This window comes from Podarcis gaigeae, assembly GCF_964106915.1.
Source record: "Podarcis gaigeae genome assembly, chromosome: 8".
Lineage (NCBI taxonomy): Eukaryota > Metazoa > Chordata > Lepidosauria > Squamata > Lacertidae > Podarcis > Podarcis gaigeae.
Window position 1 is genome coordinate 21951613 of NC_139684.1, and position 16894 is coordinate 21968506.

Here is a 16894-nt window from a genome sequence, read left to right on the forward strand (position 1 = left end):
TAGCACCAGGTTGTTTATCTCCCTCCCCCCTTTAATGGCACCCATTCCATCCAGGGGATAATCTGTCACCCAAAATGAATAATGCAACGTGGCAAGCTTTAGAAATGGAAATGGGGCGGGCTGAGAACGCAGTCTTTAGTAGCTGACTTTGTTGGATTTTTATTAGCTTTCTTTCCAAATTGTTTATTAATGACTCTGGCTTCCATAGCCGAATGCTCACAGTTAATGAGGAGGCCAGGTGAGTGAGATTTCTGAGAGGCGCGGAGCTTCCATTGGTTGCTGGCATGAGGCGACTAGAGCATAAAAGGCACACAGGTGATTTCTGCCTCCCTTACACAGTGCCAGCAATCTTGTTTTCCATAATAAAATGAAGCACTTTTTATTAACCAGGAGGTTTCATATGAAAATCTCTCTCTTTTTTTAATTCCACACCCTCTGTCCCCTGGACTCGCGTATATGTAAATTTCATAATGTGTTGTTTCTAAAGATGTACTAAGCCTGCCACACTCAGAACAGCTCAACTCATAAGTGCTCCTGGTCTCTTTCCCAGAGCTTTTAACCAGCCGCCGGGGGCTTCAGGAAAGCTGTTGTATGCAAAATGCATTGCAGAGGTTTTGCTGACGTACATTTAAAACAGGACTTATGGGAACCTGTGGCCCTCTGGAAACTTTTGCTGGACTCCAACTCCCATCACCACCACCACCACCAGCAGCAGCAAACATAGTCAAATAGTTGGAGACTGAAGGAATTGTAGTCCAGAAATTTCTGGAACGTCATGGGTTCCTCGTGAGTTCCTATTTCTTGGCAGATCACAACAAAACTGTAACAAGCAAGGATGCCATCTTTGCAGTAGCAACTCGAAAAAACCCACCAGAGTTTTCTACAGATGTCAGCAAAGACAACAGTTTTTAGACATTGTTGTTAATCTCAGTTTGTACTGATCGTTATTAGTGATATATATATATTATTAGTGATGTTATTAGCGTTAAATTTTGTCTCTGCTTCTTTTGTGCTTATCCTAGCAAGCATCCAGATTTGCTACTGATTTGTGCTTGTACCAATTTCTGGTGTTTGCTAGGCGCTGTAGCTTTTGCCCATTTGCTATACAGGGTTGTTGTGAGGATAAAAAGCTGGTATAAACTGACCTGAGCTTCCTAAAGGAAAGGTAGAATAAAATAGCATTCTGCTTTTTTTTCTTCAAAAAAAGAAAAATATATATTAAAAGATGACTAGGGAGGTATTCTGTCTGTAGGAGACATACTACCTAATGAAATGGCACTTTTGTTCTCTGGTACCAGGAAGCATCGGAAAGTCCGAAATGCTGTGCAAGGATGTTTAAAACAGTGTATTCTGTGTACATCTGTCAGGCTGTCCACCTGCCTTCCTGTCAGTCTGTCTCGTCATTGACAGTCTTGCATGTTGTCCTTCTTTGCTATTGTAGAACAAACATGAGGAGGATGTGGAATCCGGGGAGGATGCTGTCATCAACAAACGCCACAACCGATCGCTGATGGGGAGTTTTTCCAAGCGCAAGGTTATTCATTTATTCATAGGAATAGACACAAATTACCCTGCTTCCCCTGCAAAAGCTCAAACACCCAAGCCATTAAAAATTTTAGAACAGAAAGGGGCAACCAGTAAGGGATCACATAGTGAATATGACATCACAGTGCTATGCAGCCTGTCATGGTTGTCAAGGCTGCACCCTTCATTTTCTCTTAAGCACCCTTTCTTCAGATTGAAACTGACATGAGACTGATGCACATTCTAAAGTAACACCAATGTGGACCTCAAAAGCTACATTTAAGAGCAGGGCTGTGCTGAGTGTTCCCCCCCTCCATGTTTATTTTTGCCCGGAGGGGAGAGAGATAAAGTTCTGAGAACCGCTTACATTTTTATGGGAAAGGTTTTGAGGCGCAAATGTTGCCAATTTTGTGTGTGTGTGCTGCTGTGGTGCCATTTTTTTTCCTTCCCAGCGTGCCCCCAGGCAATCAGGGATCACATAAGGAACATGGTGTGCTCCCTGTTTGTCCCTTTTGAAATTTGCCCCACATGAAAGCAGGGAAGTTTTTTTTTGGGGGGGGCACCTGTATGGAAACTTCCAAAGTGGTTGTACAAACTATGACCCTACTGGCAGTGTGGTACCCTATCACTTTAAGCAGCTGTATATTCCCCCAAATAATCCTGGGAACTGTAGTTTGTTTAAGGCGCTGAGAGTTGAGACACCTATCTCTCCCCCCCCCCCCCGCTTAGAGAGCTACAGTTACTAGTAGGGCTGGCCCACTCACAGGGCAAGGTAAGGCAACTGCCTCAGGCAGCAAGATCCACAAGACACCACAGCCTAATGCTGAGCTTTCTTCCCACCCTGTTCCTGATGTAGATATTACCTCAGCTCTTCTTCCCTGGTGGGCGGCGGCAGGGGGGGGAACGACGACATTTTGGGAATCCGCTTCAGCTGAGCTTTCTTCCCATCATGTTCCTGATGTAGATATTACCTCAGCTCTTCTTTCCTGGTGGGCAGGGGGGCATTTTGGGAATCCGCTTCAGGTGCCGAAATGTCTTGGGCTGGCTCTGATTCCTACAGTTTCCTGGGAGGGTTAAACCACTCTTGGAGGAGAATAGGGTCTCCTAACAACTCTCAGCAACATTAGCAAACCACAGTTGCCAGGAGTCTTTGGAAGCAGTTGGTTAGAGTGTGCTGCTGATAACACCAATTCACTTCCCTGTAAGGGACAGCTGCATATTTCTGCATCACAAGGGGGGGCTGCACTTGATGATCCTCAGGGCTATTCCAACTCCATGATTCAAAACTGATCTATGATTCTGTGAAATGCAAATAGGGCCAGTGTTAGGTTAATTGTCTCCACAAATACTGTTATTGTTAATGTTATCTGTTGCTCGTTGTTACAGCAGTTTCAGTGTGCACTGTGTTTTAGAGTGTTTCATAAGAAGAATCTCTGCCCTTGCCTTTGTCTTTTCTTCAACACAATTTTATATACCAGAACAAAATAGCTCTAAATAGTTTGCACTAAGCCATTCAGTTAAAATACCAATAAAGCAAATTACATGACAACATTTATATTATAAACTATTATTCTAATTTTTTAAAAATAAAAAATAGATGCACTAAAATCAGATGTCAAAAATCCACACTAAAATTACATGCCTGAATAGGCTTGCTGGAAGAAAAAAGGGGTTTTTAACAGGCTCCGAAAACAATTGTTGTTGTTGTTTAGTCGTTTAGTCGTGTCCGACTCTTCGTGACCCCATGGACCAGAGCACGCCAAAAACAATACAGTACCTTATATCAGTGGCCACAGAGTTCCAACACACCAAAAGATCAATTCTTTGCAAGTTCAAGTTGAACCAGAATGTTGTCAGTACTAGTTTGAACTTGCTATCAGAATGCAAGGACCCTGTTCTTTCATTCTAATCGAATGCCTTTTACACCTCGCTCCAGTTGGTGACTCATGTTGGCCTAGTAAAACAGAAAGTAGATACCGCAAGCATGAAGTCTGCCTCTTCCCCTGGTGTACACTAGGAGAAAATTGTGCCTTCATCATACTGCCTTCCAGCTCTCTTACAAATAACAAGTGGAACCTACCACAAAATGTTGCAGTGAGGGAGTGCTGCTGTACAGGGTTTGGGACATGCCCATTTCCAGGAGACTCCATTCCAACCCCCTCCCTACAACAGTCAGTTGGCATTCCAGGACCACTGAGCATGCTCAGTCCTCATTGGGTGGCTTTGAGGGTGGGGTGGGGATCTTCCTCTCAGGGTGCTCTTCCTCCTGAATATTTTTGTACTTCTGCAAACTTTGGGGCTCCCTCAAGCTTTCCAGTGCCTCTCTCTTATATATGGTTGTTGCCATTTGGCCGTGTAGGCAAACGGCACTCACACTGGAAAGATTCTCTCCCCGAAGCACAGTCTCTCTGAGGAGTTACCTATGCCTTGTGGTATGTTTCCATTTGATAAGATGGGCCTCTGTATGGGCCTGCATGGATATATGCAAATGTTACCTGTGGCTTTCTTTAACTCTGGATGTGTCTCCCCAATTGGTGCAGAAAAAAGGAAGCAAACTGAAAAGGGCATCAAGTCTGGAAGAGGGTGAGGATGACCTTGACTGTCAAGGGAACTTAGCCAGAGGCTCGGTACATTACAGCAAGTAAGTGGCAATGCCCTTTCTTTGAACAGATACATGTGCAGAACAACTTTGCCTAAATGGACTGGTTTCTTGATCAAGTCTAACCGGATGGGACAGAGACAGTGAAATGGAATGGGTTTAAGGTGGTGTGTGTGTGTGTGTGTGTGTGTGTGTGTGTGTGATGCTTGTAGGCCTTGTGACTGCAGATAATTTTTAAAACATACAGACCTAGGGGGACAGAAAGCTCAGGATTTTCTGAGCCAGAGCTCAAGTCTGGAGCATCAAGAGTAAAACATGACTTTCCACATGAGCAAAAAGCATTTAACTCACTACCAGCTAACCACATCCTCCTGCCATACCTGAAGGGTGGAGGATGGTCTGGAGCAGGTATAGGCAAACTTGGCCCTCCAGATGTTTTGGGACTACAACTCCCATCATCCCTAGCTGATAGGACCAGTGGTCAGGGATGATGGGAATTATAGTCCCAAAACATCTAGAGGGCCGAGTTTGCCTATGCCTAGTCTGGTCTGGAGGAAATCTGAAGCTGCCTTAAACTGAATAAGACCATTGGTTCATCTAACTCAGCATTGTCCACACTGACTGGTAGGGTTTCAGAATAGGGTGCTTCCCAGCTCCAACTGGAGATGGTGGACCTGGACCTGGAACCTTCTGCATGCACAACAAATGTTCCACCACAGAGCTCTAGCCCTTTAGCTAAGACATAGGAAGCTGCCTTATCCCGAGTCAGACTATTGGTCCATCTAGCTCTCTATTGCTTACACTAGCCTTTTCCAAACTTGGGTCTCCAGTTGTTTTCGGACTGCAATTCCCATCACCCCTGACCATTGGTCTTGCTCGCTAGGGATGATGGGAGCTGTAGTCCAGAAACAGCAGGAGACCCAAGTTCGGGAAACCCTGGTTTACACCAACTGTCAGTGGCTTCCCAGTGTTCAGGCAGAGGTCTTTCCCACTCCTAGCCTTACCTGAAGATGCTGGGGGGGGGGGGTTGAACCTGGGACTTTCTGTATGCAAAGTTGGTGTTTTTGTCGCTTGAGCTGCAACCAGACGAAGTATCTGGGCAAGATGGAGTTCCACCATGCTTTTCTTTATTCCAATCTGTGATTAAATCTCTGGAGGCCAGATAATCCACCTACCTACTCACTCACTCAGGGCTGATCCAAGATGTTTTGCTGCCTCTGGTGAAATACAACATGGGGCCACCTCACCCTGTTCCTCATTCAGAAGCTGACCAGATTGATAGTTGACTCTTACTTCAGCCTTGGTGGTGGGACATGGAGTTCCACCATCCCGGAGAGCATCAGGCTAATTTAGGCATACACAGCTCTATCCTGCAGCACCTCGCCACCATTCCCTTCCCCCAGAATTTGCCAACTACCTCATGCAAGGGCCGGCCCTGCATGTGCTTCATGGCTAGAGATGTGAGAAGGTATTATTTCTCCTTCTGCCCTGCATTTCTCACATGGAGCACAGTTTCCCTTCCACTGCACTTAATCTCCCACCCAAAACTACATCATTTCTCTTGCTGTCTGCTGTGGAGGAATTATATGAGTGGTTATGCAAGTTACACTGACTGGGATTCAACTTGTGAGTCCCAACAGTGGAAGCCATGTGCACCCCAAAATTGGCTTGGGGTGTCAAATGGGAGAACTCCTGGAACAGGAAGAGGGGGGAATCGATCCATCTAGCAAGCTGCAAGTGCTAGCCATGACAGAACAATTGCTTTATGATGTTAAATTTTCCCCCGTCGCCATTATTTTGTTCCACTCCATTAATTTCAGTGCAAAGGAAACACAACGCAAATGGAGGGCAGGGGGACATAATCAATTACATATCATTTGCAGATTGAAAGCAACAGCAGCAGCAAATACCGATTGTATTTGCTGGACTGGTTTCCATTCTGAACCTAGGGCGAAGGAATGAATATTGGCAATTTCCATTCCTGTTTCTCCAACATCCCTATCCATGATTGAAGTGGACTGGTTTGTGCAAATGCACACAGATTGCCCCATCTGCAAAACTCCAGACACAGAGTATACCTTCTTGTGGTCATTCCCAGTCAGAGTAGACCGTTACTCAGCCAGATGAACTGAATTGGTGCATAGTAGCTCTTCAAACACCCATTATGAGTGCCTGTAGCTGAGCGACAGAGCACATGATTTTTTGTGCAGAAAGTCTCAGGTGCTGTTTGGTGCTAAAGTTTAATCAGAACAGCTCAGAGCTGATTTGACAATGACAGCATTTTGTGTTCTATTTCCATGGGTACCTATTGTTTCACCAACTCCCACACACGTTGCCTTCTCCTCCAGTCCTTTGTTTGCTTGTTTCTTGTTGCTGCTGAGTATTTCTGTTCTCTTAATTCCCCAAACCCCCTGGATCAGAACTGATGAGCACAATGTGCTTTGTTCCCATAGAACAAACCGACAGAAGAAAACCATGAAATTATCCCGAGCGCTCTCCGACCTGGTGAAATACACTAAATCCGTTGGGATCCATGACGTAGAATCTGAAGGTAGGTGGCCTGCTATAAGGATGAAATAAGAAGGGAAACTGTGGGTAACCTTGCAGGTATATGCTGCAGTCCCGTGCACCTTTGTCTAGAAGTAGGGACGGGGAAGAAGGCCTCAGTTTCTGTTCCACTCTGTATTCATCACATGCAGCCCTGTTTCTGTTCTGCTGCAGTTCATCTTCCACCCAAAATTATGTTATTCATCTCTGTCTGCTGTGGCAGAATTATGTAACAAGTATAATTTACATTGTTGCTTTGTTATTCCACCGCATTCATTTTAGTGTAAAGGAAATGCAGTGCAAATATGTAGTCCCTTATGATCTGAAAGCAGAAAAATCAGTGAATGCCGGTCGTATTTGTTAAATAACTAAAAGAGGCAATGCACTCTCCCTGCCTTCGTTCCAGTCTCTTCCAGTTGGCAAGTCTCCTCTTTCAGCGAAACGAAAGCTCACCAGATCCTCCAACAAAAGCCGGCCCAGTATCTGCGCTTCAACCAACACCAGCTGTCGCGAATCTACCCTTCCTCCTATCGCGTGGACTCCAGTAATTACAACCCTCAGCCCTTCTGGAATGCTGGGTGCCAATTGGGTAAGGAGGAGCCAGAGGCAAGGCTTTGAGGAATGAGGAAAGTTGCTGGGAAAGTAGAAATGCTTCGCTGTCAATTGGATGCCATTTTGCCTACAAAGCCTGCTGTGTTTAAAACAAAGTGGAAACTTGCTTTGAAGAAGCTTCTTTTTCCACGGAACCTTCATCCAATTTGTGGGGCCAAAACTTCTCCCGGTGCACTTTTCATTGTGCGAGTAACCCATAAAAGGACCTGCATGGTAGCCTTTCTAGGACATGGTCACAAATGGTCACCTGTACTATGTCCCCAAATTTCAGCCAGTTGCCATGCACAGTTTTTCTTCTGGAAACAAAGACAAAATTGCCTGTGGCATAAAATGACCCTAGGTAAAGGTAAAGGGACCCCTGACCATTAGTCCAGTCATGGCCGACTCTGGGGTTGTGGTGCTCATCTCGCTTTATTGGCCGAGGGAGCCGGTGTACAGCTTCCGGGTCATGTGGCCAGCATGACTAAGCCGCTTCTGGCGAACCAGAGCAGCATACGGAAATGCCATTTACCTTCCCGCCAGAGTGGTACCTATTTATCTACTTGTACTTTGATGTGCTTTGGAACTGCTAGGTTGGCAGGAGCAGGGACCGAGCAATGGGAGCTCACCCTGTCACAGGGATTCGAACCGCCGACCTTCTGATTGGCAATTCCTAGGCTCTGCGGTTTGACCCTGGAATGCATTTAATTCTTCCTTTGGGTTGCATTTGCTACCGCAGCCCCATGTTAGCAGATTGGGGTAGTAAAACACCCTACTGGCTTTTCATAGACAAATGATCAGGGAAAAGTCGAGAAATTGGCAAGTTACCTTTGACCAAAAAAAGTTACCTGCTCTGGATGGAGTTGCACTCCTCTGAAGGAGCAAGTGTGTAGCTTGTGGGTCCTCCTGGATATATCTTTGTCGTTGGAGGCCCAAGTGGGCTAGTGTGTGCCTTTTGCCAGCTTTGTCTAGTTCACCAACTGCAGACATTCCTGAATAGGAACAGCATGCAGTCCATGCATTCGTAACCTCAAGGCTGGATTACTGTACTGCTCTGCATATGGGGCAGCCCTTGGGTCTGGTGCAGAATCCTCCCAGATCATAGCCTTCTGCAGGAAAATAGGTCTTAGCATAAAATTACAACATTTCCGCTAAAAATAGGAACCCGTTAAAACCTACTTGAACTTGCTTTCATGGGATGTAATTATTTCCCCAGCAATATTGAATTAAGTACTCCCTGAGTTTATTTCTATATTCGCTTGCAATTCTTGCTCTCAGATAAGATGTTAATTTTACCATTGCAGCCAAATCCCAAACTTTATTAATTGGGTGGCCTATCACTCCTTTGCAAATTTGCATGCTTTAGCATATTCCGTCTCCTCTGCTTTCTTCTGCCCTTTTCTGTGCAGCGTGCTGATTCAGCTCCATCTCTCAAAAGTGAGAAAAGTAGCTGAATGCCACAGCTCTTCACATCAGGGATATTGCACAAAATAATATATATGTATATCTAGATATATTTACTCGCTCTCAGTTTTCTTTCTTCTGCCTGGATCTGTGGCATCAAGAAGCCTGTCCAGTCACTTTCGCCTTCAAATGTAGCTCTATCTCATTTTGCTCTGACAGCTTTGCTTTTAGAAATGCAATTTATCACCTCTCTCTCTTTCTCTCTCCCCACCCTTCCAAATATTGCAGTTGCTCTAAACTACCAGTCAGAGGGGAGAATGCTTCAGTTGAACCGCGCCAAGTTCAGTGCCAATGGAAACTGTGGCTACGTCCTCAAACCCAAGTGTATGTGTCAAGGTAAGGGGAATGTAGATTTCAGATTTAACTAATGATGGTACTGTTATTACAAGCGTGCGCTGCAACAAAATGTTGTAGTGCATTTTCATCTTTTAAACAGGAGTGTGCCTGCTCAGGGTTGTAGCTAGTCAACCACGCTGTCCCCAAGGACCCCCTCCCATTTCCTTCCCTACCCTCAGTTTCTCAACTGACATTTAGCATTCTGTGGCCAAAAAAATTTAAAGAACAGAATCCCCACGCCGATACACAGACCGTCCACGGGCCGGATCCTGAGGGCAATTGGGCCGGATCCAGCCCGCAGACTGTAGTTTGTCGACCCCTGTTTATATATTAATATTGCTTATTTGTTATGATTCTTTTCAGAAGGTAAAATTAAAATTCATTAGTTTTCCAAAAGCAGTTTACATGCTTCTTCATCAAACGTAGGCTTACCAAGCTTCAACGTTGTCCAGATTTGATTTCTCACACCAAGGAACACATTTTAAAGACCCCCTCACTGAAGAAATTTGCAATAAAATATGGAGGCAAAGGCGAGAAGTCAATGTTTAAAGAGAAATGTATAACAAATTTGGAATCTGGAATATATATGTAAAGATTTCAAAGTTTAATTTTATAAAAAAAATTGATTCTGAAAAGAAATTTGCAAACATAAAGTTTCACTGTCTGAAATGGCACATCCTAATAAGATAGGAAGATAGGAATCTGTCTTCTACAGAGTCAGACCATTGATCCATCTACCTTAGTACTGTCTGCACTGACTGGCAGAGGCTCTTCCAGGTCTCAGACCGGGGCCAATTCCCAGCTCTAGTTGGAGATTCCAGGTTCTGAACCTGAGACCTTCTGCATGCAATTCAGAAGCTCTAACACTGAGCTGCAGCCCTTCCACAAAGATAAGGAAGGATAAATGTGAGCAGATGCCCATGTTCCTAAAGCTAACTAATGGAGTCAGACCATTGGCTCATCTATACCTGTGCAGTTTCCCCTGGCCAGCAACAGATCTCCAAGGTTTTGGGCATGGGACATTCCCCAGTCTAGCTGGGTATGCTAGGAATTGAACGCGGGGGCTTCTGCATGCAGAGCAGATGTGCTACCCTGCAGGCTTTCAAAACCCCTTCAATTCGGATTGTGCTCTGTTCCTTGTTCACACTGAGCCTTCCCTTGCTTTGTGGTTCACCTGTGATGGATCTGTGTCTTTTTTTACCTACTTAAGACCCGTTATCTGCTCTCCTGCACATGGCAGCCAAAGCAGGCATTTTGAACAGGGCTGAGCTATTGGCATTGCCTTCACACTGTGCTTCATTGTCTTGGTTGTCTGCAAGCCGCTGGGCTCTGATTAAATTAATGAAATCTTGCTGTCTTGGCTCTGCTGACAAGCCTCTTGTCCTCTCTGCTGCTGCCTGTGTTTCTACAAAACGAGAGATGTGCACTTCTTGTTATCCCTGTATCTCATCACAGGCTTGGAAGAATTAGTCTGTGTCATTAACTTCGAATTTACTGCCTAACAAGGCAACGTCTTTCTCGCTTTTTGCTGGCCTGTAAACGGCATTTTGTGTTTGTCTGACTGTAATTTAGTAGCCGATCTGTGATTGCAATAATAAAGACTGATTGATTGACTTTTTCTTTCTCTCCGCTGCCCACTCCCCAGAAGAAGGAATCGTATCTGTTTGATTTTTACATTCTAGACTAACAGCCTCATTTGCAGCAGCACTGCTTGGGAATTCCAGCAAAACCCAAACAGATCAATGCCGTTTCAAAATGAGCTCAGCTGGGAGAGCTTCTGTTTGCAGAGTAGACAACGGTCTGGCTCAGTATTAAGGGAGCTTCCTGTGCCAATGGAACTGCATGTCTGGAAGTTGATGCACGTATTGCGCATTTTGCAAACAACTTAGCTCTGCCTTAAACTTCTGTGTATGTTCTGCAAACCTTTCTCAGGGATCTTCAACCCAAATTCCGAAGACCCACTGCTTGGCCAGATGAAGAAGCAGCTTGTGTTACGAATCATCAGCGGGCAGCAGCTTCCCAAGCCCAAGGACTCCATGCTGGGAGACAGAGGAGAGGTATGGACCTGGAGAGAGAGGTGCAGAGAGATCTGGGGAGAGCACAGCGACATCTGCTTGCAACGCAGCCACTGTATGCTGAGAGCCCTCTGGCAGCGACTGTCAGAACCAATTGCTGTAGGCAGAGTCTTGGTGCTAGTGACTGCCACAGCTCCACTCGCTTTTACAACTTAACTTAAGTCCAGCCTACAGTACTGCTAAGTTAAGTGGAATTGTTATTTCCTGCTTGGACTACTGCAATGGGGCTACCTTTGAAGGTGACCCGGAAACTGCAATTAATCCAGAATGCGGCAGCTAGACTGGTGACTGGGAGTGGCCGCCGGGACCACATAACACCAGTCCTGAGAGATCTGCATTGGCTCCCAGTACGTTTCCAAGCACAATTCAAAGTGTTGGTGCTGACCTTTAAAGCCCTAAACGGCCTCGGTCCTGTATATCTGAAGGAGCGTCTCCACCCCCATCGTTCAGCCCGGACACTGAGATCCAGCACCGAGGGTCTTCTGGAGGTTCCCTCATTGCGAGAAGTGAGGTTACAGGGAACCAGACAGAGGGCTTTCTCGGTAGTGGCGCCCGCCCTGTGGAATGCCCTCCCTTCAGATGTGAAGGAAATAAGCAGCTATCTTCTCTTTAAAAGACATCTGAAGGCAGCCCTGTTTAGGGAAGTTTTTAATGCTTTATTGTTTTTAACACTTGATTGGAAGCCGCCCAGAGTGGCTGGGGAAACTCAGCCAGATAGGTGGGGTATAAATAATAAATTATTATTATTATAAAAGACAATCACAGGTGGCAATGGGAGAGAATTTCAATTCCATTCTCCATAATAATAATAAACTTTATTTATATCCCTCCCTCCCTGGCCAGAGCTGGGCTCTAACACCAGTAAAATTACAATAAAAACATAATAGGGAGGGGGAAACCAACAACAACAAAACAATTTAAAATACAGGTTAAAATGCAATTTAAAATGCAGCCTCATTTTAAAAGTAGCCCATGGATCGAAACCGTAAGGGGAGGAAAAACATAAGGGTCAGACCAAAGGCCTGGTGGAACAGCTCTGTCTTGCAGGCCGTGCGGAAAGATGTCAAGTCCTGCAGGGCCCTAGTCTCTTGTGACAGAGCATTCCACCAAGTTGGGGCCAGTACTGAAAAGGCCCTGGCCCTAGTTGAGACTTAAAGGCAAACTTACATAAATGGCACTTTTTGAAACACTGGGGAGAACTTTCTGGTGGTAAGAGCTGTTTGACAGTGGTATGGACTGCTTCCGAAAGGGGCGGGCTCTCCTTCATTGGAGGTTTCTAAACAGGTGGGGTGGCCACTTGTCAGAAATACTTTAGTTGCAGAGCATCAGGCCAGATGACCCCGGGGGTCCCTTCCAACTCTGCAGTTCCATGATTCTATGAAACGATGCTCAGACTGAAACACAACCATCCTTCGGAGTTTGCCCTTCTGCTAATTTTGCAACGCAGTTCTCCAGCCAAGTAAAATGTGCAAACCCACACAAGAGTAGTGTGTGCATATAAATGCATGTATTAGTGGAAATGATAAACAAAAAATGCATTATATTAGGGGAAATTGCTTTAAAAAGAATGTGTGTATTATGAGAAATTCACACTAAAACAGTGATGGGTTTTTTTTTGCGAGAACATGTATGTATGTATACTCTCTATGCATACACATGTGTGTAATGAATTGCTTCTAGAGTTCTTAAAATGGGCCTGGGCTTTTATCTTTGCAGTCCTTTCTGATTACGGGTTTGGACTGGGGCGGAGTGGGGGGTGGATACTTCCTGCGGCCTCCTTTTTTTTGGGTTTTTTGGGACAAATTATGCAACACGTTTCTTCCCCCCTGAGACTAGCAGGTGCTCAGCCTTTTCTCTTTGTGCAAAGAGGGACCGACTTTGCTTTCTTGTCCACAGAGTGCCTTTGGGGAGATGGTTGAGCACTGCCAAGATGCTCAATCAATGTGGCAGGAGCCCTATTCATACCACTTCACAGAGAAGAAAAGGGGTTGGGGGGGGGACGGGTTGGGAAACACCTCCAAAGGAGAGCCAAGTTTAAACCCAGAAACTCACTGTAAATATTTATAAAGCTACTGGGTTTGTCAGCCAAGATGGATGGGGCTTCATTAGTGCACCTCTTGGTATCTGTTTGCATAGTGTCAAACCCCCAGTACAGGGTTTTTTTGAGGGGAGGGGAGGTAGTATTGGCCTTTACACTTTTTCACTGCGTGCAAAGTTGTGGAGGGGGGAGTCTACTATGTGGGTCCTCTCCTCTCCCCCCTCTCTCCGGTTGTTAGTTGGTTTCTCAATCGAAAAGCAACTTCAAGTATCCATTCTGAGAGGGTTGGATGCTTTTGACATGACATTGGGTGCAGGATGCTTGAGTACAAGATACAGGCTCAATGCTGTATTTTCTGAATTTTGATTCCTTCATGGTGTCCACTTCCTTGTATTTGATAGTTCAGCTGCACATACTTCACATTTATTTAGATCTGGAATGAGGCATGCTTGCGTTTTGCGCTCAAGGTAGGACTTTCCCCATTCCCAGGGCACCGCCACAGCTGTGGAACAGGTTTCACAGGGAAGCCTTTATATGAAGTTTGGCTGAAATCAGAACCAAGGCCCCATCAGAATACATACATCTAAAGCAGTATCATAAACTGTCATGCCCTCCCCAAATCTTGGGAACTGTAGTTTGTTAAGGGTGCTGGGAGTTGTTAGGCGACCCCCTCACATAGCTGCAGTTCCCTGAGTGTTTTAGCAATCAATTCCTCTACCCAGGGAACTTTTAAGAATTGAATCTCTGTGGGGACATTATTATTATTTATTCACCCTTCACCCTGAGGGTGTAGGTCTGAGTTTGGATCGCAACCAATTAAAATTCAGCATTGAAAACTGTTTGTACTTTCTGTGATGTTGTTTTTAATCACAACAAAATAAGGGAGGTCCTCCTTATAATGTTTAGCACCCTTAACGAATGGCAATTTCCAGAATTCTGTGGGAGGAAACCATGGCGGTTTAAAGTAGTATGGCGCTCCTTTAAATATATGGTGCAGCTGGGACCATAGGCTGCAATCGTGACTATGTCTACTCTGAAGTAAGTCTCCCTGAATTCAGGGAAGGATCATAGCGCAGTGGCACAGAACACTGGATCTCCAATGTCTAGATTGAAACAAGGATTCCAGAGTAGAACATTGCAGTCAAGCTTTTCAGGGTGGCTTTTTCTGTTTTATCCCAGCATTATGATGGTAATTGCCTACTCTTCTCCCCCTTTTCCCAGATAATAGATCCATTTGTGGAAGTGGAAGTAATCGGATTGCCTGTGGACTGCTGTAAAGAGCAGACAAGAGTCGTGGATGACAACGGTACGGCTGCCTTCTCCTCACTCCTGCATGATCCGCGGTCTCTGATATATTCAGCGCATGAGAGCAAAGTTATGCTGAAGTTGCTTGCACCCATGAGGGTGACTGGAAACAAGAATTATTTGTGTGTGTGGTGTGAAGTCACCATTGTGGGATGAGTTTTAATAGGTAGGAGAGGATATGTTGATTGCAGTTTATCTCTCAAGCACCCACTTGTGGTTGAATGGTTTTAAAATCCCACCCTTGGCCACAAAATTTAAAAACATAGGAATTAGGCTGCAAGCCTTCTTTTGAGCAAGTCTAGCTATGAAGTAAACTCGCTTCCCCCTTCTTACCCCATTTAATAAAGAACCAGGCAACAGCTTGCACAGTAAGTTTAAAAATAAGATTGATTTAGTTTATAATCATGCATTGGTTCACAGCAATGGTAGACGCAAAAACTATGGAGACAGAATATTTATATTTTCCGTATAACCAGTCTTAGAGGCATGTGTCTGGGACTGGAGAAAGCACAGGGCTCATCTGCCCTCATGGTTGGCCAAACAGAAGGGAGAGGAACTGGAAGCACTATATGCTCAGGGGAGGGGAAATGACATCACACAGAACCCTCTCTACCAATTGTATTTCTATGGCCCGAGTATCTGCCTGTCAGCAGTACAGCTCTGTGGACACATAGACCCTTCTTGTGCTAACTAGCAAGAATATGCAATTACTAGGTTTGGCTGCTAATCTCCCACCATATTTCATATACCACATTTATCTGAAGCGTCAGTTCAGCCCTGTAGCTTTAAGCCAAAGCCGGGGGGGGGGGAAATCCCCCAATAAAGGCTACTTCCTTCCAACAACCACTTTCTGTTATCTTCTCCTTATTGTCAAAAGTGAGATTGTAAGCTCCTTGCAGCAGGGACCAGACTTTTATACTTTTAGACAAACATCCTTTTAGAATTGAGAGAGACCTTAGTAAATGGAAGGCTCTTAGATTGGTCCACAAAGGGCCATAAATCATGGGTGAACTTGCAGCATGCACAGGGAAACTATTTCATCCATAGGCCAATGTGAACCAGCTCTCATCCAGGATTCAGCCATAATGAAACTCTCTTGCTGTCCCCCACCTATTTATTTCCCTTTGCAGGTTTCAATCCAATGTGGGAAGAAACTCTGGTGTTCCCTATTTGCATGCCAGAAATCGCCCTGATTCGGTTCTTGGTGTGGGATCATGACCCTATTGGGAGGGATTTCATCGGACAGAGGACAATATCGTTTACAAGCATGATGCCAGGTTACTTGTTTATTTATTTTGTCTATATACCATCTTTTCTTCCAAGGAACTCAAGGTGGTCTACATTTGGTCCTCTCAACAACCCTCTGAGGCAGATTAGGCTGAGAGATTGTGTCTGGCCCTAGGTCACTTCATGGCTGAGTGGGGATTTGAACCCTGGCCTCCCAGGTGCTAGTCCAATACCCTAACCCCTACGCCACACTGGCTCTCCATAGAAGGTGGCAGCTCTTTTCTTTAAGAGAGCTGATGAGCCATTTAGTAGATGCTGGTCTATTAGGGCAAGCAGTGCATTGCCTTGCTAACTTCAGCCTGCCCCCACCTGTCTGCCTTTTTGCAATAATTCCGGAGGGTGGTCCTGGCTGTCAGGTGTCTCAGTCTTGTAGTACTCAGCTGGGAGGAAAAGGAAGGAGACCAAAGCAGAAATGGTTGGCTCTGGCTCCACCTACTGTTGACATCCCTGCCTTCTACCCCATCAGTCTCAATTAGCACCAGCCATCACTGGAGCCATCAATAGTTGAGGCTTCTCTTTATCCCAGTGGTGCTTATGTGTGTTGCCCAATCCATTCCTCTGCTACGGAGAGTAACCCATCTGAAGAGGGTTGGCATCTTCAATGCCTCCATGTGAAATCCAGATCCCAGGGGTTGCATGCAATTGTTAGCCCTAGTCGACGTCAACCTGCTGAAGTTAAATGGACATGACTAACTTGGGTCCACTCATTTCAGTGGGGTTTATTCTGGACTTGAGACACAAGCCTGAGAATTTGGCTACTGTGTGGTCGCACAGGTGACAAGTGATAGAAATAAGAACATTATTGGTCCACAGCAGCTCCCATTCAGGTCTGTAGGACATTGGGCAAGTTTGCTGGGTCAAGCAGGGGTAGGTTTGGGGAGCCAAATGCCATCATCCAGGGCTTTCTGTCTGTTTCTCGGGACTATCTCCAAGACCATGCCCACTGTCCTGAGCACATTCCTCACTGGCCTTGAATGGTAATAGTGCCTTATGCTTGCTGGGGTGTGTGTGTGTGTGTGCATGTGTGTGTGTGCGCACGCCTTTGCACATGTGTAGGCACTACTGATTTTTGTGCATTCTTAGAATATAGCCTATTGTATAAAGATAGAAAGTTAGATCTGTTGTCTC

General features: G+C 45.3%; 1 protein-coding gene across 1 annotated transcript in view; it reads left to right on the forward strand.

The window, feature by feature from the left end:
• The window catches only part of PLCH2 (phospholipase C eta 2), a 115423-nt gene that overhangs the window by 72603 nt on the left and 25926 nt on the right, over positions 1-16894 (forward strand). Inside the window, exons 12-19 of the mRNA XM_083752912.1 lie at positions 1442-1534; positions 4065-4165; positions 6577-6674; positions 7077-7259; positions 8954-9061; positions 10994-11118; positions 14396-14480; positions 15610-15756. Coding sequence (XP_083609038.1) covers positions 1442-1534; positions 4065-4165; positions 6577-6674; positions 7077-7259; positions 8954-9061; positions 10994-11118; positions 14396-14480; positions 15610-15756 — 940 coding nt within the window. The remainder of the gene's footprint in view (positions 1-1441; positions 1535-4064; positions 4166-6576; positions 6675-7076; positions 7260-8953; positions 9062-10993; positions 11119-14395; positions 14481-15609; positions 15757-16894) is intronic.